This window comes from Cavia porcellus, unplaced genomic scaffold (assembly GCF_034190915.1).
Source record: "Cavia porcellus strain 051 isolate PalLab524CR breed Dunkin Hartley unplaced genomic scaffold, mCavPor4.1 scaffold_26, whole genome shotgun sequence".
Taxonomy (NCBI): domain Eukaryota; kingdom Metazoa; phylum Chordata; class Mammalia; order Rodentia; family Caviidae; genus Cavia; species Cavia porcellus.
In genome coordinates this window covers 5580544-5607887 of record NW_026947509.1, presented here as the reverse complement: position 1 = coordinate 5607887, position 27344 = coordinate 5580544, and the positions used below count along the sequence as shown (strand labels likewise).

General features: G+C 55.8%; 1 protein-coding gene across 2 annotated transcripts in view; it reads right to left on the bottom strand.

Annotated features, from left to right (window-relative positions):
- Dusp10 (dual specificity phosphatase 10) overlaps positions 1–26704 on the bottom strand; it is a 32950-nt gene extending 6246 nt beyond the window's left edge. The window contains exons 1-2 of one of the 2 annotated variants that reach the window (XM_003474507.5): positions 26531–26704; positions 23756–24610 (exon numbers count right to left, since the gene is read on the bottom strand). In XM_003474507.5, coding sequence (XP_003474555.1) covers positions 23756–24569 — 814 coding nt within the window. In that variant the 5' untranslated portion in view covers positions 24570–24610; positions 26531–26704. Of the gene's footprint in view, positions 1–23755; positions 24611–26023; positions 26369–26530 lie in introns of those variants that run through there. The other variant, XM_005005590.4, reaches the window with a different exon arrangement.
- Between the last annotated feature and the right edge of the window lie 640 nt (positions 26705–27344).

Below are 27344 nucleotides of genomic sequence, written 5' to 3'. Positions count from 1 at the left end.
GTCTCCTCCAAGCCTGGTCCTCCATGACCGCAGCAGGAAGCTTCCCACCTACCCTGCCCACAACCCAGGGCTATCACAACCACAGACACAGCCGTGCTGACAGAGAGGGCCTCCTGTCAGGAAGCCAGGCACCGGTCCCGGAAAACCCCGCTACTCACCGAAATGGGTAAAACACAAAACTGCACCTTTCAAAAAGCAAGACAAGCGCCATAAACTCACTGTAACTGGTTTCTGCCATTGACACCCGCGCTCACGTCTCACTTTGTTATGCCATGGAAGCAATAAAGTTTGAGCTGAGAGAACTTGCAAAGTCCAAAGAAATGTGAAAACCAGAAAAAACTTCACAAGTGACCACTCTGAAAATAAATGAAAGCCACCAGCATTACCATCAGGGCTTCTTGGGGGGGACTCCCAAGAACGGTTTAAAATCTGCTCTGCTTCACTGCCACCAAGCCCCAAGTAGACAGATCCACAGGGCCCCTGTGGTGGGAACTTGTAATTCATGCTTTTTCTCCAGAAAAAGGCAACTGTGACATTTGCCACATCAGACGGGAAGAAAGAATGACAAACTCAAAAGACACTTACTCTGAAACAGGAAAAAAAAACCAACTTTCTCTTCTTTTTTGAACTTTCTCTCTTCTTATTTAGGGTACTAAAGTTGTAACTTGTCTTAAAAGCAGTTGTTAAAAAAGAAAAAAGGCAGGGGTGGGGGTGGGTAATGCCAGCAAACCCCACACTCAGAGAAACAGCAGAGAGCGCTTTACAGTTCCATTCTCCTGCCCTCCCCTCTTGCTCCAGGACCGGGCGAGGCTCCCACCTGCCCAGTTGCCATGGCAGCCACACAAAGACACAGGATGACATCAGCTGGCCCGCCACTCTCTGAGTGCAAACAATGCAAGAAGAACCACTTTGTTTAAGGCCTTTGGTGCAACTGCGCGGGAAGCCAATGACCCAGCGATGACGTAATGCAAACAGGTGGCAGGAGGCGGGGGTGGGAAGGCCAGTGTGGCAGGGTCTGTGAGTGCCTGCACCCTGTGGGAACCGCAGCCATGCACACTGGGAAGGAGAGTGGAGACAGAGAGGGCGCCAAGGGACCCTTGGGCATGGCCTGAGGAAGGGCCCCACTGTCCCTGGTCGCCACAGCGGCCTCGCTGCATAGCCCTGCAGGGCGTGTGTTTTGCACCAAGGTGGCCTGGAGTGGTGTGAATCCAGTCTTCTCTTCCAGCCACTTTATGCCCAGCCCACCCCATTGCATGGTGTCAGCCCTAGATGGGAACATCGCACAGTGACAGCTCCCAAGCCACAAGGTGGAGGTGTCATGGGTAACGCAGGAGCAGGGGCCCAGGCCGCAGAGATGCCTGACTGCCTCCCAGGAGCTGTGAAACCGCCGTGAATCCACATCCCTTACTGAGGCTCTGCATCAGGACCTAGGGTAGAGACACCCACAGGGTGGTGAGAGGGGAGCAGGAGCCGGGAGACAGGCAGCCTGTGCAGACAAATCACATCTCACAACCCCAGGACAGTTCCACTGTCCCAGCCCCGCTGCCACCTACCCACAGCCACATGCCAGTCTGGGAGCTGATTCTGGGCAGGAACTTGGGGGACCGACCTGGGACCTGACCACGCCCTGCCAAACAGCAGTGGAAGTCAGGCAGGGTGCTCGCCTCTCTGCTACACAATTTCCCACTGTGTACAGCAGGGTGAATAACCCTACCCACCTCACAGTCTGCTGCGGCGAGGGTTAATTATAAAGGACCCTGGAATAATGTCTAGCCCATAGGAAGCACTTTTTTTATTACTTTAGGAAAGAAACTTTTTAAAAATTGGCTTAATATGAAGACTCACCTGTAATCCCAGCACTTTGGGAGGCTGAGGCAGAAGTATCGCAAGTCCAAGCTCAGCCTCGGCAACTTAGCATCACAGCCAGATTTTATCTCAAAATAAACATGCACTGGGGACACTGTTCAGATGTGAAGACTGCAGTGCAATGTCCAGTGTGGCGTCAAAAAACCTCAAAACAATACTACTATTCCCGAGTTCTCGCTTTTCAATTTTTGTTCAAAGAACTAAGAGCCAGGACACCTGAGTGGCTCTAAAGCCCGTGGGCTATGACCTCACCGGGAGAAAGCCATGGCCTCTTGCCCTGCCCGAGGAGCTCGCCTGGCTTCACCACCAGCCCAGCACGCCCGGGAAAGCCTGCATGCACTTGGCTTCCTGCTTTTCCAGAGAGGACTGGATTTTGAAAAGCAAAAGGCTCCTCTTCATCCCTGCCTCCAGGAGCCCGGCCAGCCCGGCCCACTTCCCATGCAGACTTTGCGGGAGTCTGTAAAACATTTTTAAACCTCATCTGAAAACTGGGTTCTCCACCCTCTGAGAAAATGCATGCAAACAGCCGGGCTGCTTCCTGCAGCCACCCAGCAATGCCAAGGAGGCTGGGAGTCCAGGCGGGACTGGATTCTGTTTGCCAGACACCCCAGACCCTGCGCTGCGCTTGTACCGTGGGCAGAGGAGCCCCCGGAATGAGTGGGAAGCAGCCCCGGGGTGTGGGTTACAGACCCCTAGAGGTTATAGGGACCCCTAGGCAAGGATCCAAATATGGGCAGCACCTCCACACACAGGCTTTTGGTTTTCTGCTAAGCTGGAAAATGAGCACATCCCAGAAATTCCAGGAAGACTTCCCCTGAAGGTCAGCAAACAGGATTAACATCCAAAGAAGGGGAGGGCTCTTACATGGGCTCTCCGGCCAGTTTGCTTGTAGTGTGCTGTTTATTCCTGTTTGCTGCCTTGTTTGCCTCACTGGGTCACTGAGCTTTGAAAGTCAAACAGTACTTTGGGGACCTGAGAGATGAGCACAGATAGGAGCCAGACTGGACTCCAAGCCTGGCTCCTCCACCCACTCCCAGGCTGCCACCACAGCACCCTTCCTCAGCTCCTCATAAAGGCCCATGGCAGCACATGCCCTAACCAGGAACGACCTCTAAGGTCCATCTGCGCACTTCCACAAGAGTCTGCAGGTACAAGGACCTAGGGGATGGACACAACTTGGATCTGGTGGCTGACGTCAGTTTCCCAAAGCTGAGACCTTCCAAGAGAGGGTGAAGGGAGCCTCTCAGTTTCCAGAGTGGATAATGCCCATTCCACCAGGACAATCTGGAGCGTCAGGGAGGTCCCTAAGCTACTTTTGCCTCTCGCTTTCTATAAACTCATCCCTATCCTCTGTAGATGCAATCGGGGATTTTCTGGAACCAGGATTTCAAGTTCAGAGCTAAGAGGGGTCCACTCAGTCCTCTTACAACCCTCTCCCCAAAGAATTATGATTTCCTTCCCCAGGAGAAGGAAGCCAAGCCACACAGAGAGAAGGCGTCCAACAAGGGATCCAGCTCCACGGGTGGAAGACTCCAGAGGAGATGGAGGAGCACCCCGTTACCCAGAGCAGAGGGAGGCAGGCCAACTCCAGCGGGTGTGCAGAGGCTGAGAAGTGGACAGGAGCTTCCTCTACGCCCCCAGATGGCTTTGTTCCCTAAACAGCATCCACTCTGGGGTGGGGTCACAGGACGTGCTGTCCCAGGTCTGGAGCCAGGGGCACAGGCCCTCCTCAGGTCCCAAGTGCTCTGGGCCAGGATGGGGAGGGACAGCACTTCCTGATCCACCCAGGTGACCTGCAAGCTGTGTGCCAAGCTAAGCCGGGAAGCTGAGCACCTGGACATGGCCCCAGTGCCCTGGATGGGGGAGGCTGAGCCTGGAGGAGAGGGGCGGCCAGAGATGTGGGGACAGGAGGCCTTCGGAGCCAGCCCCACAGGAGTACCACCAGGCAGAGATGCAGGTCAGGCCAGAACTGGGCCTCGGGCCTGGGGTCTCCTGAGATTTAGTTCCTCATGGCCTAATTTCAGTAGAGCTGGTAGGGGAGGGAACATGCACGCTTGTCAAGCAGTGAAACACGCGTTCCTAGAGAAGGATCTTCCTGGAGCACTTATTCATGTGCACATTTTACATAGAGAGAGAGAGAGAGAGACAGAGACAGAGATTTTAGAAAAAGGCCCGAAACATAAATACAAACTGTAAAGCAACCACAGAAAAATGTTCAAAACATAATTAGAAATGTAAACTATGTATACAGAGTCCTGTACCTCTACGTGCTCCCCAGGCAGAGTTATTTACTGGAATGCACAATGTCGCATCTAACGTTTCCAGCCCTCTCTCAGAAGCCAGTCTCAGCGTGCTGACCTGCATCCCATGAGCAGCCTGCCCTGCAGCTAATTCAGGCCACACAGACCCCCGCTTCTGATGTTTTGCCTTCCGTGCATAAACCCGTGTCAGCAGTTGGAGACAGAGCCTTGGTCCCTGAGGTGTCTCTGAGCCCAGACCGTGACACCTGCCACAGGAGGACAGGGACTTGCTCACACACCACACACCAAAGTATGCCCAAGGACAGGCAGAGCTTGGTGGACAATGACTGTTTGGGAACAATTTACCAACACCAAAAACTAAAGCAAGGGGATCTCGCTGGCGGCTGCCTTAGTGACAAATGACAGGCAGAAATCAACCTTAAAGCACCAGTCAAAAAGCCATCTCCTGTAAGAGACAGGGCAGTGCTTAGTTCACTTCATATTAACTGGACCTGGTTGTATTTATCAGTTTTGAGGGAGAAAAGAAAATTCCTACAAAATCTATACCAGCACATGCTTGAATTTTGAGTTTATATTCTTTGAATCTTCTATAGGACAAAAATCCCATAATTTCGTCCAGTGATGTTTCTGGAAAAATGCACCTGGCCACACAGCCGTCACTCTGGCTTGGCTGTTATTTTTCTTGCCCTCAGAATCACAACATTGAAAACTGCAAACTTCTGGAAAGAAGCTAATGCTCAATAGTAGAGGCTTATTCAGATGTTATGGCTTGTGCCCAGCTGTCCCCCTACAGCCTCACGGCACCATGAGTGAAGCTTGTCATAGGTGTCCAGATCTAGAGTGTGTGTGGGGCTGGTAATGAGTGTGTGGTTACTGCATTAGCCGCCCTAACTGTAAACGAGAGGCCCCTCCTGGGCATGGCTAGTGTGTGCCCTCTGGGCCCCACAGCTGGACAGAGCAGGAGGGAGACAGACAGGGCAGCTGCTGCTGCCGCTGCTTTGCTTGGTGCCACCTCCTGCCCGCCCTGCTGTGGACTGTTCCTCTCTGCAGTGCCACCCTGCATTGCACCCCGCCAGCGTGCTCTGAAACCCCTACAAATAGTGAGCTACAATAAACCTGCTCTCATTTAACTTTTGGCATCAGGTGCTTTGTCTCAGCAATGAGAAAAGCAACTGGGACACCAAAACTGAGAACAGTGCCTGCTCCTCCTATCTTTGTGCCATTAGCAGTGTGTTTCTTTCCTTCTCATGGTTAGGGTCTACGTGCTCCTGCTATTATTCCAACCATGGCAAGTATTGGGGGGGGGGGCTTTTGTAATTTTTTTCTGCTGTTTTCAAATATATTGCTTCCTTCTCTGTTAAAATCTTTACCATACTCTCAAAAGAAATAGCTTTTTAAAAATTCTCACCTAAATATTTACCTCCCAAAAATATACTGATCAGAAAGATCAATGATTTCAAGAACTGTGATCTTTGAAAATTGGGAAGAAAGCTCTCATAGGAAGCCTTCCCAGAAAAGCTAAGCCTGGGGTATAAGGTGCAGTTTAAAATCCCAGCCCCTAGGGCCCCTCTTCTCATAAAGGTGCCTCCAAGTGGCTGGGGACTAAATCTCACGCACCAAAGGAAAAGCCCTCTAGACCCTGTCCCCACTCCCTGAAGTCTCCAGGAGAAGAGGTTGGGGAGAGCAGGTTTAATTTGTGTGCATTTGAATGACGCTGACAGATTGTTTGGGAGGCTCCTCCAAGTATGTAAATACAGCCTGCTTCTTTAAATCCGTTACCTCATTTATTTACTTAGCAGGAAAGCCCTGCCAGAAGCCACAGTGAGGACGCTGGGTGATTCTCCACAGAGGCATCCATTGGGCAGCTTCTTCCTTACTTTAGTGAGCAGGTGACTTAGATGTGAGTGATTGCATCTCTGGATCCCAGGGCCCAGGAACCCCAGGAGTGAGGAAGTGGGTGTGGCTGAGACCAGGAAGGGGAGTGCTTTCCCAGGGGAGCCTCGGAGTGTCTCCACCTCCCCTCCAGGCTGCCCCAACATAGCCAGACTAGATGGCCAGGGGCACTCTCAGAGGAAAGTTCTAGTGGGGCTTGTGGGGTGTGGCCGCGACTGTGCTCCACACCCATGAACCAGAGTGACCCTCAAGAGAGGGTTGTGGGGGCCAACACATGACTGACCCTCTGCTAGAAAGCTGCCAATCAGGACACAGCCTGGGGCTGGGGCAGGGCTGAGATAGGACACTGATCTGCAGTGTCCCCCAGGTGACCAGCACGGAGGAGACCCAGGGAGCACTGCACTGACTCCAGCACATCCACATCAGGCACTTTATGGTCTGCTCCCATCTCCAGGTCACACCCAGCCGCCTATGGGGACCTGAGCTGAATGCCATGCAAGGCTCTGCTTCCCTGCTCCACCCTCTCACCAGGCAGAGCCCAGAGCCCAGGGGACACAGGTGGCACACAGGTGGCTACAGTCAGGAAGTAATGGAGATGAGGTCCACTGGTGTTGGAGAGGAGACTCCTGAGATGGTGGGTGAGGTTCCTAGGGGAAGAGAAGCGCTAGCAGGTCAGGGTGGGTGGGAGCCCAGTGGTCAGAGCAGGGCTGGGAGTGACTCATGCAGGGTGGGCAGCAGAGTGGCCTCAGCAGTGGGGGTGGGGGTCTCCAGGCTGGTCTCACTTTGAGTACAGTGAACGGATCCTGAATGGCCAGGAGTATACAGCAGGTGACAAATAGTGCCCCAATGGAAGAGAGCGGGAGAAGAAGGTACCAAACCACCAGCAGTGCACTCCGTCCTCATCACATGCATCTGAGGACATGCTGAAGCCTCAGGTCCAGCCTGGTGCTCCTGGGAGGGGCAGGGCCTTCAGGAGGTGACACAGAGCGAGAGAAGGGTGTGCAGCTAAGGGACCGAAGAGGGATGGGCCCAGTCTCCTGCCTTTGCTTCCCAGCACCTGGCACAGGGTGAGCAGCTCTGCTCTGCCATGCTGTGCTGCCCCGAAGCCCAGAGGATGGAGCCACGGGCCTGGACAGAACCCTCTCTTTCCCCGGATGCATTCTGGTTCCCCAGGCCCTGATGATGAAAGTGTTTCAGAGATGGGGTGAGGAGAAGCCCAGAGGGGACCTTTGTTGGCGAGCAGTGGGGTACAGCCCTTAGAAGAGACAGAGTGCTGTGTGCTGCTGTCTCCACTGCATCTGAGGTGAGGGCAGAGAGAGCCGTGGCACTGGACAGGGCCCTGGCCAGAAGCTGGCCGCCCCAGGATGTCCAGGCCACAGCGCGGTGAGGACGCAGCGCACACCTTGGCCTGGGCCTGAGTCTCACTGTCCGGTCTCCGTCTCCTCCACTGCCGCCCCAAAGTGACGCTCACCAAAACTGGGCACCCAGTGAACTCTTCTTTGTAAAGCACCAGCCCAGTAGCCGCGGAAGAGGGACTAAGCCATCACCCACCTCATGAGCTCCACTTTTCACGGAAACCCCAGGAAAGCTGAGGTGAGTAAACTGCCATCCCCACTTCTAAAGCCACCCAGAGGTGGGCAAGCTGCCTGACAACACGGGAGCCAATGCAGGACAGAACCACCCCTTACAGTCGAGCCAGAGGCAGGCCAAGGTGCAGGTAGGGGTGCTCCCTACCAGACTGCAAATGACCTGGAAGCTGGCCCAGAACCTCAGCTCCCAGGCAAACCACGACACAGACACACCTCCTTTCCTAAAGCCATAGCCCCCTCATTAATGCTCCCTTTACCATGGACCAGCACAGGACTTAGCCCTCTCCATGGCCTCATCCTGGGTAAGTGGACCCAAGCTGCAGGCTCCTCTACACCTGGTAAAGCCCCACCTTCCCTGTGCACTACACAACTCCATACTGATTAGTCCATGGAGCTGAGTTACAGGAGGAGGAAAAGGCCTTGAGATCACACACTGGGAGGCTGAAGCAGGACAAATGCGAGTCAGAGGAGGGTGCTATAAAACACAAAACCATATTTCCCCCACAGGCTCAACCAGATACTCTGACAGGGAAAGCAAGCTTTGCGGTGGAGTGCAGAGGTTTAAATAACCAAGCACTGCTAGACAAACAGACAGGACAGCTGCTCATGCAGGCAGCCCACAGCACAGAAAGAAAACTGTTGACCAATAGTCCTCCCTGCGAGGACCGACATTTATCTCAGGCCCTGAACGAAACACATCACGACTCCACAGCCACTCTGGCCTCCCTGGGGGAGCTGAGTGAGGCTCAATTAAATAAATCCCCACAAATGTCAGGATCCGGCTTCACTGAGCCGCGAAGCCTCCTCCGGGTGGAAATCACAGTCGGGAAAGGTCATCTCAAGCTTCCGGCCCCGAGGACACTGGCAAAGTCACGGGGGAAGCCGATGCCCCTGGAAGAGCAGGCAGGCAAATCTGCTCCAGGTGAGGCCTGAGCACCAGCGCCCCCTGCTCATTGGCATCACCTGCAAGCCCAGGGTATTTGGGCAGAGGCGGGAAGAGAATTCAAGTCAGTATCAAAATCAGGGTGTTTCCTGGATCACCACTTCCAGGTCACAAAAAGCCGAGTGAGGCTTCCTCCGCAGGGGTGCATCGGGGCTCAGCTGGAGCACGGCCAGGCCTCGGGAGACCCCTGTGGCACGTCCTGGAGGCCGATGGCCAGGAGCGCAGAGCGGGACAGGCACAGGCACCAGGCCCCAGCTCCTGGGCCTCACCCAGGGAGCCTCTGAGACCAAGGGCAAACAGAATGACCTGAGGCCCACCACCTCCGAGGGGCTGCGGCAGGGTCACAGACGGAGGGGCAGCCGTCCAGCGGCCCAGTGCAACCTCAGCTGTGCCCTGGGCTTGGCCCAGCCCGAGGCCGCACGGAGGCTCTGACAGCAAGGACCAGAGGTGACACTGGATCTGGGTTTTGTGACGCTGCTGCCACTGTGAGGCAGGACAGCACCCAGCCACAGGGCACACATGAGACCTTCAGGGCCTGCTCCTGTGTCCGGGCCTGCTTCCCTCACTGTCACAGGCTGAGAGTAAGAGACATGCAGCGGGTTCCTGGCACACAGCGCCCACAGCCCAGGGCACCACCAAGGACACAGGTCTTCTGTGGCTGGACATACTTGAGTGGCCTCAGCGTGAGACTGGTCACCAGCGGGATTACAGCAAGGCGGGAGGTGAGTACCCCAGCCTCACGAGGTGTCAGCGGAAGGCGAGCGGTCCCTAGGGTTCTAGCAAAGCACCCGACTTAGGGAGGATGCCAGGGATCCCGAGACAGGTGTGGGAGGGGGGGCTTCTGGCTGCTGGGCATGTGGGGTGAGGGAGCTCCCATCCCTGCCTGCAGGCTCTGGGGCTCCATCCTCTGCCCCTCCGGCTCACAGCAGCCTGCTGAGCACCCAGCTGTGCCGAATCTTCAGCCACTTTGGTGGCCTCCAGGTGGTGGAGGCCACATGGCGAGGTGGAGAATGGGCGTCTCTGGAGAACCAGTGCAAGGCACCGTCCACACCCCCAGCAGTGTCCCACCAGGACAAGGTCTCAGCACAGGACATGCTCGGTGGCAAAGGCTGCAACACAGGGCATGGCAGGACAGCCAGGATTCCCTAGAGCCTCTGGCCCACCTCTCTGGGCTCCCTGCCTCAGGAAGGGCCTCGCACCTCCCAGGCCGCCAGAAGCCGGTCTTTCATCCTCGTTTGCTGTTATTATGACAACGTAACCTCAGAAGCCAAGGCTGCCCCAGAGGAGGCTGAGCGTGGCACCTGAGTGCAGGGCTGGCTGCCCGTGGCCTCTGGGGTGACCCTGAGCCCCCACACTCTGTGAACACGGATCCACATGGGGCGGGCAGTGGTCATCTGGTGACTAAGTAGCACCACACGGTGCCCAGAGGCACTGGGAACACTTGGTGCTCAGTGTCTGACTTGCACGGGAAGTCTCATCAAATATTTTTAGATAAAATGAACGCTGGGTGAGACAGAACGGGCTGTTAGTTATGTGACGTTCAGCATGAAGCTGGGATTCGGGGAATAAAAATAGTCTGAGGACGGGGCCATCGGGAAGGAGCAGGAAGTGGGCCGAGGCTGGCGGGAGAGGCACTGGAAGGGCTGTGGGCAGCGTGGGCAAGGCCATGGGCTGGGCATGCCTTGGTGTGGGCAATGTCAGCCCCAGGACAGGACCGCAGCCCTGCGCCCAGGCGGGGTGGCTGGAGGGCAGAGGAGCAGGCGACACAAAGCCCATCAGCGGAAGTGGGTGCCAGCGAGGGCAGCAATGGCACCAGGCAACCTCTGCCCTTGCCCCTCTCTAAGCCTCCTGCCCCAGGCTGTAGACACAGCTATACCTGGCAGACAGGGGCAGAGGCTGTAGTGGGACACAGAGCGTCAGTGTGGCCTCGGGACAGGAAGGGCCCTGCACAAGAGCTCACGGGCAGCACACAGAAGGTCTGTGTGGCCCTCCCCTCTCCCCCAGGGCCTCCGCTCTGCTTCTCCCACCCACTGGCAGAGGGACACGGTGAGGAACTCCTCTCATTCCCCCACCCCCAAGTGCGGCCCTCAGGCAGTCACTGATCCCTGTGGTCATTTAAAACTGCATGATCACTACTCAAGAGCTTTATCTCCTCATCCCGGAACTTCCTCCTCTCTAAAGAAAGGCTGCCACAGTGCCAGCTCTCTCGCAGAGCTATGGCACATTCTGGTGGTTCTGAAAGGCGGGTGAGGAACCCTCATGACCTGGGTGCCCTGGAAGGTGAGACACTGGGGGCACCGTGGGGAGGAGCGCTGAGCTTCTGGACCCTCCTGCTGCAGTCCACGACTTGACTCCGCACCACCTCCTTTGCTGGTGGCCAGGTGTCGGGCACAACTTTCCTCCCCCTACAGCTGAACATGCCTGATGGCAGTGCTGGTGTGGTAGCCGTGTGCAAGGCGCCCAGGGCTAGCCCTCGTCAAGAAGATGCCAAGTCATCATGAGACTTCCAGAGGCCTCCTTGCCCACTCAAGGAATTGCATTCCAGTTCTCACGAGTGGGGGAAAGGTTCCCAGAAACGGCAATGGAGTTAGCTTTGGTCATTTCCTAGAACTCTGCTCTGCAGGGCCACGGGTCCTCCTGGGAGTCTGATCTCTAGATGCTGCTGACTTAAGAAGCTGTGCAGGACCAGGGCTGGGTCAGGTATGGACAGAGCAGGGTGAGGGCACTGGCCAGGGGTCCAGTGTGCACGGGGCAGGGAACCCGACCACAAAAGAACAAACAAACAAAAACCTAAACAGATCACAGCTAAGACACCCAGGCGCCCGAAGGAAAGGCTCTGTAGACCTTGTACACTCGTGGAGGAGATGGATGGGGATGCATCACCGCATTGCGGTTCCTGACAACAGGAATGATCACAAAGCCAGGACAAGGGAACCAGAGCCTGGGACCCATGCACCAGAGTGGGCCCACATCAATTCCGGATCAGAACTTGTACACAGGGAACTCGGTCCCACCAGCAATACACAGGGATCCCCAGGGCCTGGGGACACATGAACACATACACTTTCAATCTCACACACATCACCTGACCTGTGATGACACCTGGAGCTGACACAAAGGGCCTGGATGGTCCCAGGCTGTAGGGCGAGGCTCCCGGAGCAGTGCCAGCTCTGCTGCCTGCAGGTTAAGCCAAGGCGACTGAAAGCAGGTGATCCAAGCCTCAGTCATTTCCAAGTCCAGAGCCCACTGGGTATGGTCACAAGGAAACAGGCTTGGAGAGACCCCCATGAAGCTACTGCCCTTGGTGTCCATCCATTGTGGCAAGGACCTGTATCCAGCCAGAAGATATCTATGCATGCAGATGTCACATTTCCAGATCCCCTGGGAGAGGGTTACAGGTTCCACGGTTCCTGCAGCCTTGGCTTCACTGATTCATGAGAACGACTCGGGGAGCTCAGGAGGCACCACACTGGGTCATAGTGTCACCATAAGGACACAAGTCAGGACCATCCAAGCATAGAGATGCCCAAAGCTGGTGTGAGGGCCCCTTTCCCCTGGATCAGTATCCAAGGCTGGGGTGTCCAGTCTTCGGGCCCCAGGTTTCAGCACGCAGGCAGTGTTGGTCGGACTTCTGGTGGGCCGGAGCTGCACCCTTGGCTGGCTCCCTGCAGAGGGGGCTGAGCAAGCCACACAGAGCCCTGCCCCAGGGTGTAGACCAGCTCCACCCTGCTCCTCAAACCCAGGTGCGGCCCCACGCCATCAGCAGCACAGAGACACAGCCAGCTCTCCACAAAACCAGGAGGAGTGGCTGTTTCCCTGGAGTCTGGATAAAAGCCAGGCTCAGCCTCTACTGCACACCACCAGGTGATGAAGACAGCTCCTGCTGTGTGTCTTCAGAACTTACACACCCTCCCAACCTCGGTTTCCTCATCAAATAATACTTAGCATGGGCTCTGTGCTGCTTGAGATCCGCAGCACTACCATAAATGCACCCCCAGCCCCACGCTCCAGGAAGGAAGACAGGCCAATCACATATCAGCACAGTGTCACCCATTTACGGGGTATTTTCCCTCACCTTGAAAGAAGGGCTGACAGGATCTATCCTCCTGCTCTGCTGGGGTCCTGCGCTGTGTCTGGGAAAGGACTGGGGACCTCCTGGCAGCATGGGGACCCAGGCTGAGGGAGGGGCTCCAGGTGGGCACAAGCATAGGCCCCAGCTCCACACAAGGTCCAGCTCCTTCACCAACTGTGGGGGCTGCATGTGACTGTGGGGAGCCAGCCAGGGTCCTGGGGCTCCCTGGGGTGCAAAGACACACATAGGCCCAGGCCAGCTCAGAGGACTGTGGTACACACACAGCATGTGAGCCGAGATCCACAGCCAGAGACACGCCACGCTGCCCTTTACACCAGGGCTGTGACAGCAGCCTGGCGCTTGCACTCTGGGGAGAAAACCAGGAATGAGAATGTAGAAGTGCATTACAGAAATAAAAAGACGAGCCCAAACCCCCAGCAAGCTCACACTCCCTCCTCTAAGGGAGGGAAGGACATGGCTTCCCTCGGAGCTTCCCAAGGAGCCCCTCTCAGCACCCACTGGGAGGCAAGCCTGATCTCACTGCCGTGCAGACGGATGAGCAGAGCTGGTGCCAGCAAAGAAGGAATCTGAGGCGACAGCGCAGGAAGCCAGAACGTGGGCACCGAGAAGGCAAATGAACTCAGGCTCTGTGAGAAGCGCTGCTGCACACAGGCTCAGATGCAGGGAGTGAGTGATGAGGCGGCCAGGGAGGAAGAAACTGGGTCCGAGCAGCCGGGCACCGCAGTGTATATGTCTCTTCTCGCATGGCAACAGTAAAGTACATGGTTTTCGCACACTTTGTTAAGACTTAACCTGATAGGATTCTCTTACACAGAAATAGCAAGGATGCTAACTGTCCAATATGGCACCACCTCGCTAGGAACACCAGATGCTTCCATAGCTACAAACAAGAAGATCTATCAAACATCAAAGATCTTTCCTTATATTTCGTTAGTGGTGACGTCAAATTGTGCTGAGAAAGTAGATCACTCCTCTACCCCTGGGATTTAGGCAGACAACGAGCTTATAACTCATGTCTGACATCAGGACAGCGTAAATGACAGGGCAGGTCAGCTCCCGGTGTCGGTCCCGGCTGCTCCTGCACACACATTAGCTGGTATGCTTTTCCCCTTCCCCTGCACATTGCCTCCCCATTTTACAGACAAGGTACCTGAGTCACAGAAAAGCTCACTGACCCAAGGTCTCAATGACAGTGAAGTGGAACCAGAGCCCATGCTCCTGGCCACCTGACCATCGCCCCTCTGCAAGAACTGTGGGCAGACGTGAGCCCACAGCTGTCACCGAGAATCATTTCCTGAGCTCACGAGAAGGAAGTCACAGAACAGCCCTAGGAATGCAGGACCTGCAGCTCCACTGATCTGATGCCAACTTCAATGTGAGCCGGAGCTGGTATACACACTGGGATCAAAACAAACCTGAGCTCAGCGAGGAAGTGGAGTCCTGCACCATCTCTACTGCCAGCTGTCTGCGCCCTCTCGGGCCTCCCGATCCATGTGTGGATAGCCGAGCACATGCTCAGGAAGCCCCCCGGCTCTAAACTGCCATGCTCTGCAAAAACCTCCCTCCCCTTTCTTAATTGACCACATGGGCTGCGGTGTGAGGGGCCCAAGACGACCGGGGTTTCAGCACAGAAGTTCCCGCAAGCTCAGCAAATTCACCAAGCAACCAAGAGCCCAGAAGTGGGGGAAATGCTCTTAAAATCGATTGCTTTTCCTTTGCAGACTGAGGACTGCTCTTATTTCCTGGTGCTCCTCACTGACTGATTTCATCAGGCTGGTCACTCACGCCCCTCCATACCCAGCCACTGGAGGACCTGGGGGCTTGAGCAGCTGACAAGACTTTAGTGGGCACTGAGAACATGGCACAATCATGCGTGCCTGCAGGTGAAGCTGGTGCCATCTCAGCACAGCTCTGTGGCCCTTCCTCCAGGGGCCCTCATGCTTCCAGGGGTCCCTTCCTGCAGTGCCCGGGCCCTCCAGTGACACCGCAGCCTTTCATGCTGAGGAGATGCAGACAACAGAGAGGCTTGGAGACCTGGTCAGTCCCCACCTACTTGTCCTGGGGACACTTTCCTGAACAGAATGAGAACAGCCAGCTGCGCACTCCTCATAGCTCTAGAGAAAGCACTCTAGAGACATCACCACCCCTGCTCACAGCACAGATAAGGTGCCCACAGCACAGGCCACTGCCGAGCACATGTGAGTATGAGGGTCTTTGAAGCAGGGACCCACCTCCCTCAGTCCATGCTTCTGGCACACACACGCTGCACCGCTGTCTCCTCCACCTCTGTTTCCCTCTGGGAATGGATTCACATGCACAAAGGAAGGGAAGAAAACACCATCCTTCAGTCCTGCCACCGACTCCCAGGGGACACGTGGGTCACCAGCCCTGGTCTGCAGGACTGCACCAGGACCACACTGTGCCCAGCATGTGTGCCAGCCTGAGCTCTGGCCAGACCTGGTGCTGCCTGAGTCTTGCTCACCATGGGTAAATGAGTGTGATCCAGAGACCTGGCACCACAGCAGCGCCTGGGAGAGAAGGCACATTTCACACCTGCCAGAAACTTACGGCATGGTGGTACATAACTGGGTCTCAGTACACACAAAGCCGAGGCAGGAGGATCCTCATGAGTTCCCCCTCAGCCTGGGATACATAGCAGGACCCTGTCTCAAAAACAACAACAAAAATGCTGGCCATGATCACTACCCTGCCCCCAGGGCTTCTTCAGTTACTTCCTCCTTGTAAAAATCTGGCACGACCCAAATATGAGGCCTCCAAAGTCTGGTGGGTCCCAGAATAGCCTGCTCTGCTCTCCAGTCCGGGTAGGCTGTGCCTCCTCACCCTGGGACTGTCACTCTAGGATGCGCAAGAATCGGGCATGGAGGGAGGCATAGGTCAGGGTGCTGGGGGCGGGGAGTCTGCACAAGGGCTGGTCCCAGGACCACCCAGGGCCTGGGTTTGTGGGTTTGTTGGTTTTGCGTGTTTGTGAGCATCGCTGCTGCAGCCGGAGCCAAAGCTGCAAAGCTGGCCCCAGGCAGCACACTCCCCTGGGCCTCACCCGCGCTTCTCACCATTTTTTTTTTTTTTTTTTTTTACATTTTCCAGTGATTCTGGGGACCAAATGCAGGGCCTGGCATGAGCCAAGCACACAGTGCACAGCTAGCTGGAGGCCAGCCCGAGGACGGGACTTCGGTCCTTGCTCTCCCACTTACCAGACACTGCCTGCAGTGCAGACACCACCAGCTCTGGCCCTCCAAGGCCTCCCCCATGAAAGGGATAGGACCCGCCCCCGCTCCCCAGGCTGCTCCAGAACGAGGGAGACACAGGTGACAGCCACACCAGCACAGAGCATTGGCCAGAAGTGCCCCTCTTCATTTTTCTGGACTCTCTGCAAAGTAATTTTCTAATTTCAAGGACAATAGGTTGGTCAGACCCAGAGCGCTCATTGGATAATGTCTGCCACAGATTAAAATACCACTGCTCGGGAACCAGAAGACGCACCTCCCTTTGAAGTCTTATCATAAAAATGTAGCATTCAAATGAGAGTGCAGGCCAGGTGTGGCGGTGCACACTCGTAATCCAGCACATAGGAGGCTGAGGCAGGAGTATTGCTGTGAGTTCGAGGCTAGCATAGGTGACATTGTGTGCTCAAATCCCACCTGGGCTACACAGTGGGAATAAAAATATTGTACAAATCCTAAGAAAAGACTACCTGTCCCTTCCCCAAAGGCCTGGGAGATTCATCTCTAGTGTGACCACATCTGAGGCCAACAGAGACGCAGTAATGACGCATGCCGAAACACCACCTTGCACCCAGAACCCGGAAGTCCACGAGCTGTCGTCCCACAGTCCCCCTGCCATCACACTGTCCCTGCGGTCTTTTCCTCCCCATCCTTCCCAATCTGTACTTTTTTCTCTCAGGGCTCTTGGTAGTGGACCTCCAGGCTGTGGTTTAAAGAACAGAGGATCATTTACTTGGTAGGATAAATTCGGGGTGCTAAAGAAATGGACAGCACCCCAAGGTCACAGGAATGCCTGCCTCCTCCCCAGAGACACAGATTCTGATCTGCTGAGCGCCAAGGCAGCTGAGCTGATGGTGCCCTCGGCCCTGGCTCCACCCCTTGGCTGACAGCAGGCATGGTTGGCAGGTGCCTGAGGCGGGTCCTGGTGGCAGTGGGGACCCAGGAAGGCAGAAAGAAGCTCAAGTGGAGGCAGAAGCACAGGGCGGTCTCGGGCTTTGTGCTGTTTTCCATGAGCTCCAAGCCAGGGCTGGAACCAGGAGAGGCCTCTCCACGAGGAAATCCGCTAGGAATTCACATCCTCTGAGGGCTCCCGAAGCCTTCTCCCCTTCCGCACACCATCTTCCCCTGTGCCGGGGCAGAGCACGAGGAATCACTGCTTCCACCTGCTAAGAAAGTACCGGCAGGTGCAGTGTATTTCCTTCTGCCAAGGCTTGGCTCCTTCTCCTATAAGTCACATAAAATCCGGTCCTGCTGGGACGGGGGTCTAGTGCGCTACCCCAAGCTGGCAGGAAAGCCTGCAGAGAGCTTGCTCCTGGGTCACACTTAAAATCCTCTAAAGAGTCCAAGCTGCATAATTAGGAGTCCATCAAGTCGAACACCAAAGTATGTATTTTTATAACAATAACATTCTCATTGTTTTCTCCACTGTTTGAATCAAATATAGTATCAAATATAGTATCAGGATTCAAATATAGTATCAGGACTAGGAGAATCTGCCTGCGGGAGCCTCAGCCCTGAGGAAGTAACTCAGGCCTGGAGTGGCGATCCAGGGCTCCGTCTGTCTTCACCAGCACAGCACCTCTCGCGTAGTCTTTTTTGAGTGCAGGCAAAACCTCGTCACTGAAACCCTATTTACTGGCTTGTATGCCAAGCACACAGGGACACAAACACAGGCCTTGCCCCATCGCCACTACTCTGGCATCTAAGTGACAAAGTTCTCCTCTGCCCGGCACAGGGAGGGCAGGTCGGAGACCGTGAGCAGCCGCCAGGTCACCACTTTTCACAGCAGACACTGGGGAGATTCTGCTGGCCCATGGAGCACCTGAGAAGGGCAAATCTCTCTTCTTAAAAGAGAAAGGCGTCTCCTGAAGACCAGCCCTTCTGTAAACCGGACCGTGGCAGTGAGCTGGCCCCGGGTCTTGGCTTCACCCACATGCACTTCCGCACAGCCGGGGACCCTGCACACACCCGGCCTCCCCAGTGGCCACGGACAAACATGACCCCTTATACACACCAGGCTGAACCACCATGAGGCCACCAAAGAATGTGCCTAGAGGCTCATGACCCAGGAGTGCGTCTTGATATGTGGTTACTCAGAAGATGGAATTAAAACAATGTTAAATGTGGTCATATTTCTAGGGCCAGCTAAAATCCAGACCATGAGCTGCTGGTTTCCAAAATGCTTAGACTTAGGTCCTTTTGTTCTAGACTAAAATGTCAGAATTAAAAAAAAGAAGAAGGGTATTTGTGCTCAAAAGTATTGTGTTGATATATTATTTCATATTGCATGCTATGAGTATTGTGATTAGATAACACAGACATAGATCCATCTATCAGTCTGGCAAGACCGACTGGAGCACTAAGGACCGAAGCTCTAAAATCAATTATGCATGTGACCTTGGACAAGTCATCCACATCTCGGCTCATTTCCATAACCGTAGAATGAGAAGACTTGAGTAGATCAATGATTCTTAAATTTTGCTGGGTGTTAGAATCTCTCAGGGAGCTTTGAAACATGTCCATCTGAACGCAGGCTGTGGCCCAGGCCAATTCCATCAGGCTCTCTGGAGCACCTCAGTTTGAAGTCACCCCCGGGGACACTGAGGAGCAGGAAGGGCTTGTGATGCTGCAGCTCTGAAAGCCGGAGGTGCCAATCCACAGCCCATGAGGGCGCTGCTGGGGCGGAGTTTCTGCCCTGCACGTGAGCAGCACCCTTCTCTGCCAGTTTGCATTATGTTGTCTAACACTGTGGTGGGACACAGCTGGTGCCCAACCTGTCCTCCTGGGCACTGGGCCTGGCTCTAAGGAGGCAGGCTCTGCACCCCAGACCCTGGGCAGCCCCAGGGCACCTGCAGGAGGCTGTGCAAGGGGATTTCTGCTGTGCTTTGGTCAGATCTGCAGATGGCCGTGTCTGCTGCAAAGGAGAGAAGTGTGTATCCACCACTCCTGGCGCCTCCTCCAGCGAACTCATTTGAAAACAGAAATAGACAAGCGGCTTTGCCTGTTAAGCTCCTGCCCATCCTGCTTTCTCCAACATGGCACCATCAGCTGCCAGTGCCCAGGAAAGCTTCCTGAGCCTGTCCTTGATGAGTCTGATGAGTGACTCGGCTGGCTTCCCAGAACGGAACCAGGAGGGCAGAGGGTGTTCAGATGGGACCCCTCCCATAGCCCTGGGCCGGGGCAACAGGACTCCCGCCTCTCAGGGAAGGGTCTCAGGGTCCTGGCCAGTGCGCAGCTGAGTCCCAGGTGCTGCTGCCCTTGGTACACGTCCACTACCACACTCCTGCGATGCTGGAACCAGACCCATCCCTTGGTGGTCACCTGAGCTGCCGTCGGACACACACTGGGTCCCTGGAAAAATACAGACCTGCAGCCTGGCGTGAGGGAGCTAAGCTCCACTCAGCTGAGCAACAGGGACCTCAAGCAACCACACACCCCTTGAGGGCCACAGTGGGCTGACGGAAAGGGTCCCAAGTCCAGGAACCCGCCCCATTTACACTTTTATAGCCAGACGACAACCCTCCTTCTAAAAATAAGTTCGCCTGATGAGAGCCAGGAAAAGCAAAGCTCAGAAGCATTACACTTTGATTACTCAGGACAGGACAGATTTATCATCACGTTTTTACAAATTCCTCGGCAAATAAATAATCCTAAGATAGGCCCAAATTACTTTAGCCTCTTGATTCAACATGTTTTTGCAGTCACTTGGCCCTCTAACTGTATGCTACTTAAATTAGGTAACAGTCACCAAGTTATTTTTAGGCCATAGCAACACACACGCACACCCCACATACACACTGTTAAACCTAGCTATCTGCGCTCCTCTGGAAGAAGAGGCAAAACCACCTTTTCACTGGCACCATATTTCTGTTCGGCCAATAGTAATAAGAGCACTGAGCTGAACTTACGAAGTGCTTGTCAGTGCAAGATGCTACTCCACATGCTCACACACATTAATACATTTAGCTCCCGCACCAACGCTGGGAAATAGTTACCACCGTATCATCTTTTGTAAGTGAGGAAATCAAGCATAACAGGGCTTCAGCACCTTGCCTAGGGCCATGCAGGGGGCACTAGCACCGAGAGCAGGGGCAGTGAATCCGAAGTTTGCCCTCCACCTCTCCCCTTTCTGGTACAAAGCTGATATCTGGCACCCAGCCTCGGGCTTGAGCCAGAGGCTGAGAATATCAACAGTTAAGTTTGTGAGCCTAGATATGGATCTGACTTCACATCAGATCTCCATTAAAAATTAATTTTTTCAATTAAAAATCCTCTTGACATCCCTGAGTGTATGTGTGTGGGGGTGTTTGGGTGATTCTTCTTCACTCTTCCTTCCAAACAAGTCAGAGACAGCAAAAAGTAAGTAAATAAATAAAACTATCTCACGGGTCTGAGTCCTGTGCACGGCTGTTCACACTGTCACCTCCTGTGCCGCTGCTGACGATTGTCTAAGTTTATGTGTGACTCGCTCAGAGGCTGCATGGGGAAGTCCAGGAATGTGACGGTAACCCCGCTGGGGCTCCTCCCTGGGGTTCAGTGCCCTGAGCCCCTTCCACACCCTCATCCCCCAAACGCCTCTGCTCCGGGAGGCCCATCCAAGGTCGTGGCTCTCAGTTTGTGCACTGTGGCAGCACAGGGTCAGGGGAAGCCAGTGACGGACACTGTGGTCCCAGGACAGCCCTTGGTGCTGGAGCCCTCTGTGCCCTCTGACGCTTGGGGCCCCATCTTTGAAAATCACTCAGATAGGAGCACGGCACTGAGGTAGCTGGCAGTGAACATGTCCAGACTATGCTACAAAAATATCCCCAGCATGACTAAGTTTAAAATTCGAAGTCTTAGCAAACATGCTAAAGCCATCTAAATGGTGTCTACACTATAAACCATTTCAAGAAAAATAAAAGAGGACGCAAACAGGGAAAGATCACTGCTGGTTCAGGAGGAGGTGCATTCATCCTACACTCTCCAACTTCTCTAAACAGCATTATTTATGCTAAAAATCTTAAAGGCGTATATTCTCATCAGATGCTCCTCTCCCGACAGGAAAAGGACAAATCAATCCTTCTCCCGAGCCTAGTTCTGTCTGGAGGGAAGGGGCATCCGGGATCACAGCGAGCTGGTTACAAGGGTCCAGGTCAGCCTGGCGGACTCCTTCAGTGCCCAGTGATGCTTGATTCGAAGTCAGCCTGAGATGAAGCAGCCTGAAACCCTTCGCAACCTCGAGAGGCCTCAGATCTCTGCATCGTGTTTGTTCAGTGAGCAGTCACTCAGGCTCGACCCCACTTACTCCTCAGAAGATGGGACCGAGCAGGAGATTCAGGCCTGGGTGACATGGGCAGGGTGCTGAGATGCACAGTGGGAGGGAGCCCCAGGGATTTCTGGGGGCTCCTCAGCTCCCCCAGACTGACATGGCATCACTAAAACAGCCACCAGCAGCTGCACCACTTGACAGGCAGCACCAAAACAGACAGCCTGGCACAAACCCGGGGCCAGAGCACTTGGGCAGCGAGGGTAGCAACCAGTGTTTACAAACACGACCAGGGAGTCGGCTGGGACGGGTATAAATTACCCAAGACCGCACTGAAATCCCCAGAATAAACACACTAGGCCTTCCCTGTGTCTCCCTTCTAGCCTCACCACCCTCGCCACTGCACCTGCCCTGCAAGCCACTCAGCCCAAAATGGTACCAGTACCAGCCCTGCCGAAATACAATCTCAGACCCCTGAAGGCAGGGCTCCTAAAATAAACCTCGCAGGGGAAGCTGGGCTAGGACCAGCACCAGGAGAAGTTGCGGACTGGGACCTTGAGAGATGCCCCCTTCCCATGCCTCAGTGGTGCTATGGGACTGATCCATCACAGGGTCACCCCAAGAAAGAGCAGATCGAGGCACCCTCATAACCTCCCACCTCGCCTTCACTCGGCCACTCTCCCAACAGCTGCCAGAGGAGAATGATAACAACGGAGAGAACGCAGACCCTCTACACCTGAGCTACCCATTCCTCAGGCCCCCCATAGGTGAAGGAAAGGCCCCCAAACTACAAAGAAGCCAACCTCTGCCACCAGAGCGTCTTCCAAAGCCACCGTCTCCGAGTCTCACCAACCCGAAAATGCCCAGCCCTGTCCGTGGCGGCGCTGGTGAGGTCAGTGCAGTCTGCCCCGCCCCACAAGGCAATCTTACCCGGCTCCAGGGGCTGCCGGCTGCCTGCCATGGGCTGCACCCAAGGCAGAGTGAGAACACCCCACCTTCACAGTGGTCCCAAGATGCTCCCCTCTCACCACCCGGCAGGCAGGCCCACAGCATATCAGAGGAGCAGGATCTGCCTCTTCCTCCTCACCCATGCCCATGGTCAGGGCCATCCAAATTCACGCTGCTTGATGCCCTTCAGCCCAGAGACACAAGAAGCCTACTTTTCATCAAAATATCAGCTCTGCGGGATAAATGAGACCAGCAAGACCATTTGTCATTGTTCCTCAAGACAAAGCATCACAAATGGAACCCTGTAGACAGAATTTCCCATCTGAGAAGACAAGCCCCGCCAAGATTGCCACAGGAGGACAGCAGCAGGGAAGCCTGCTGGGAGATACTGGAAGGGAAACCACAGGCACAAACAGAAATAGAATACAGAGTTCATGGAAGATCCCAAACCTGTGAGAGACCACAGGAAACCTTCTGCCACCACCAAAGGGCGCCTGAGCTTCTGGTCCCGCGCACACAGTTATGAGACGTTCTCCTCCGCCCAAGACCACTCCCCTGAGAAAGATGTGTCTCTGTGACTGCTGAGCCCAAGGACAGTGAGTCTGAGGAGAGGAGCAGGAGTAGGGAGGGCAGGGACAGCAAAAGGACCAAGGGCACTGAACGAGAGGAGGCAACAGCAGAGTGGCTCCCCAACGACAAAGGCCAGCTGCCCAGCTCCCAAGCGGACATGGCCATTTAAACATGCACAGTGGTGGGGCACCTGGCAACCCTTGGCTCCACACAGCTGGGAGCAGCTGAGCTGGACCCCAGGAGCCACCAGGACTTTGGTCAAAACCCAGGAGGAGGACAGAAGAAAGAACAAGACTATCTCTGCTACCACTGCCAGGTAGAAGATGCCATAGAGGAGAGAAGGATGGGACAGTGTGGAGGACAGGCAGGCACGCTGGGCCAGGCACGAGACTTGTGCCAGGCCAGGCACGAGACCTGTGCCAGGCCAGAGAGCTCTGCTGCAACGGGCCCAGAGGAAGGTCCTGGACGCATCCTCTCGGCCTTGGCTCCTATGACTTCAGTCATGCCATGACCTGTGGACAGGAAAGCCACCCACCAGCCCTCCTGAAGAAGCCAAAGACTACCATGGGCTGAGGAGTAGGTCACTAAAATGCCTGTCTCCTGGGAGACGTGGCAGAGTGACAGATGCACGGGTGAACTTCTCCCCTCCACTGGGGCCTTCATACAGATCTCCGCCCTTCTTCAAGGTCACGGCAACAACCATCCAAAAGCCAAGGCGGCCAGAGAGGTGGAAAAGAGGAAGAATTCCCCACCAAAAGAATAGCCACCTCCAGGCGCCACGCAGGTCGGCCCTGTTGCCCCCTCTGTTCCGTCCATGCTGCTGGGTCTGGGAGGCAGGCACGCTCACCTGGCTCTGGGGCCAGGTGCACATCTGACAGGGCCCCTCTTTTAGACAGGTAGCCTGGCCTGGCCTGCCTGTGGCATGCATCAGCAACCAGGTCCAGGCTAGGACTCTGATCTTCCAGCCTCCAGCCCAAGGCATTTTTCTTATGATAGCAAAACACTAAAGAACGGACAAGGAGGAGAAGGTAGGGAGAAATGCTAGCTTGGTCTCAGGGTGTGCAGGGCAAGGAGAAGGGGTCATAGGAAGGAGCGGCGACGTTACCTTTCAACACCAGGGGGTCTTTGCCTTCTCTCTTCAGGGACTCAAGCACTATGTGGAGAGGCTGCGAGGGCATCACCCGGCTCGGCTCATTGGTGTTCTCATCGTAAACTATAATCTCTTTGGAAAAGATCCTCTTGAAAGAGTCCTTGCCTTCCCGACAGGAAATCAAGTCCAGGACTGTGATCTTGCCCTGCTGCAGCCTCCGCCGGCTGATCTTGTCGGCACAGTTGATGTGGACAGCTCCTTGGATGTGACTCTTGTTGTACTCCATGAAGGGCCTGCAGTCGATGATGACGGGGCTCTGGCTGGGCAGGTGACTCTTGCTGCCCTTGGTCATCTTCTTGGCCAGGTCATTGGGGTAGATGATTTTGATGCTGGCCAGCTGCTTGGGGGCCCCTGTCACAGGGCTGCCCACCCCGCCGGACAGACTTAGAGAGCCTGTGTGCTCATTGTTGTTGACCATCTGGTTGGCAGGGCAGGTGGTAGAGGTTCCTACAGCGGTGGTGGCAGTACCTGCAGCGATGGCTTGGGTCTGGGCCTGACTGTCCTTGTCGTAGGCTGCCACAGAGCAGCAGCTTGCACTGCTGCACCCACAATTCAGGGAGCGGGCAGAGCCGCTAGGTGAGGGCATATACGTCAGATTCGCAGCCTTGAGGGACACGGTGGTGGTAGTGGCGATGACAGACAGGTGGCTGCTCCTGCCGGGGGTGGCAGAGCCAAGGGAGCTAGAGTCTAAACAAAGGCCGAGATCCTGAGGTCGGATGGGCCTAGACAGTGCCACTACTACCCTGTCATCTAAAGGAGACGGAGGCATGAGGAGGCTGAAAATTGGCAATTCAAGAAGAACTCAAGAGTCTGCAAAGAAGGGGAAGAGGGAAAGAAAGAACAAAATCACCATCTGACCCAAAGGCAGTCCCACCCAGTCCCACCCAGGCCCGGGGAGGAGCTTTTGCCTATCTCCAAATGAAGAGCAAAGTGCCCTTTGTGGCAGCTTCCAAAGTCTGACACCTGCTCCCATGGATTCAACAGGATTCAGACCGGAAGCCCTGTCTACCTGGCCACTAAGTCCACCCTGACATTGGACTTCATGTTACAAATGTGAATGAACAACCTTTCCTGAATGGCATCAAAGTTCAGCCTCAGGGAGGTGAGACCACCAGAATCAGAAAAGCTTCAGACAGAAGAGAGCTGTTCAGAGGGTCTATTCTGGGCCACATCTCCCGGGCAGAAGGACTCTTCACAGAGGAATCCCGGCTCGCGTACCCTCTCGGACGCTTGCCATGTAATTCCTTCACCCACTGCAATTCAGAGATGACCAAGAGCACTGCAAGAGCACTGGCCTGGCTCACAGAAATACACAGCAGCTAAATATACCTCGGGGCAGATGTCGACTTTCTACAGACAAGAGGGAAAGTCTCTGCCAGAGCTGGCCTCAGGAGGAGCGGCTCTCTCTCCCGTCCTATGCGGTCCTCTGAGAACTGCAGCAGTCACACTGGGACTTTATGCGCTTGCTGATGCCCTCCTGGAGGCTAACCGTCATGGCATTTTCCCTTTGCATTTCCGCCTGGTACCGTAAAATGAAGTCTCAAGTTGGCTGAGGAGCCAGGTCTGGAAACTCAGCCCTGGCAGATCCACCGCCTGCTGATCCCCAGCCCATGCCCAAACTCACCTGGCTTCTAAGGACCCAACCAACCACTTGGCCTTCCCTGCCCTCTGGTCCCCAGGGCAGGTTGCTTCCCAGCCCAGCCACTTCTCCAAGGCAACTAAGCAGACACTGCCATGCCCCCTCAGCTGGAGCTGGTGTCCTTAAAAGACACTGCTGCCCAGGTTCACTTGGTCTCCTCCAGGCAGCCTGTGAAGGGAAGGCACAGTCCCAGCCCCCTGCTCCCTTCGGCCACTGGACGCTCCTACGGCCCTGCCTGCTTCTATCAGCCGTGGACACAGCCACGAAACCAAACCTCAAGGAACAGCGACTCATCTAAGCGAACTTCAAGAGCTGTCTGGAAAAATGTCATTTATCATTCGTCTACACACGACCGTCATCACTCTCTGACACGCAGCCAAAGTGTCACAGGCGGAATCCACGCACACAAGCCGGGCGCACACGTAGCCAGACTCGGGTTTCTCCAGCACTTCGGGATTGGAGCGAAGACCCAGCCTGCCGCCTCCCTCCACCCCTTGCGTAGTATTTTTTGGAGAACGTGTACTAGTGCAACAGCTGCGACCGGCTCCCAGCTGGACGGGCGGGCGGCAGAAGCCTGATGGTACCTGGTGGGGGCGTCAGGACCAGCTCGTCAGCCCCTCCGGCCCTGCTCCCGGGACGCCCAGGACCCCTGCCTGTGCCAGCAGCGCGATGGGCTGCGTTCCTGCAGCAGACGAGCGGTGTGCGCGGCGCCCAGAGCCACCGGTCGGCCTGGCGGCCCGGGTCCGAGGACCGGGCTCTGGAGGCAGGGCCGGGAAGAGATCCGGAGCATGGAGAACGCCCTCCCGGCTCGCGGCACCCACCGCCCGGTCCGCGCCACGCAGCGCGCTCGCACAGCGGCGGCGAAACTGCCGCAAAGCATCCCAACAAGCGCGGCGCCCTCCCGCCCCGGCCGGGGGACCGCAGCGTGGGCGCGCAGGGCCCGGGCAGCACCCCGCGGTCCTGCGGCCGCTCCGCTCCCGCTCTCCTCCTCGCGTGCGCACCGACACGCACACACACGCGCGCACACTCACACACACGCACACACAAACACGCACACACCGCCCCGGAGTGGCCGCGGGACTTCCACTTACTTCCTAGATCAGCGCAGCCCTGCACTGCCGGGAGCTGCGCCTCCGCGGGGGACGCGCGCGGGCCGCCCATTCACTCGGCTTCATTGATCTCCAGCAGCAACATAGTTACTTTCTCTTTTGCTACACGGCAAATGTAAGATTGCGAGGGGGAGGCCGGCCTCCGACCGACGGCGCGTTCGGCCAATTAGAACCTGGGGGAGGCGGACCGCCACCTCACCGAGACCTGCAGCCAATGGGCGGCCGGGGGCGTGTCTTGAGGCGGGGCATCTCGGCTTTAGGCGGAGCTAGCGCCCAGCACGGAGGCCTAGCTGCTGAGACTCGGGCGGTGATGTCATTGGCAGCCAATCAAACCTTTGAACGGTCCGGCGGGCCAGCGGGCAGCTGCTCTCTATTTACCGCGAAGCCAGTCCGGCCGCCGTTAACCCTTCCTGACCCGGGATCGGGACTGCTCTCGCTTGAGATGAAGCTAGTTCTCTCTGCTCTCTGGGCCTCCGAGACCCTGCACCCGCGGGCACTCGGGACCCGCGGAGATCCTGTACCCACAGACCCTGCTCGCGCGCGCACACACACACACACACACACACACACACACACCCGCACCAAGGATGCCCGGCATCAGCGGACGCCCCGAGCTCCCCGGACGGCTGCGCGTCGGTCTTTCCTTCGGACCCATGCAGAAGATGAGAACCGTGGGGCTGGTCTAAGGTGGACCGGGACCCTCTCCGTCCCCAGGGGACAGTGGGCCAACAGATGTCGCTCCCCCTCTGGCTGCCCGGCCGCTGTGGCGAATTGCAGCCCGCTGCTCTTCTGCTCC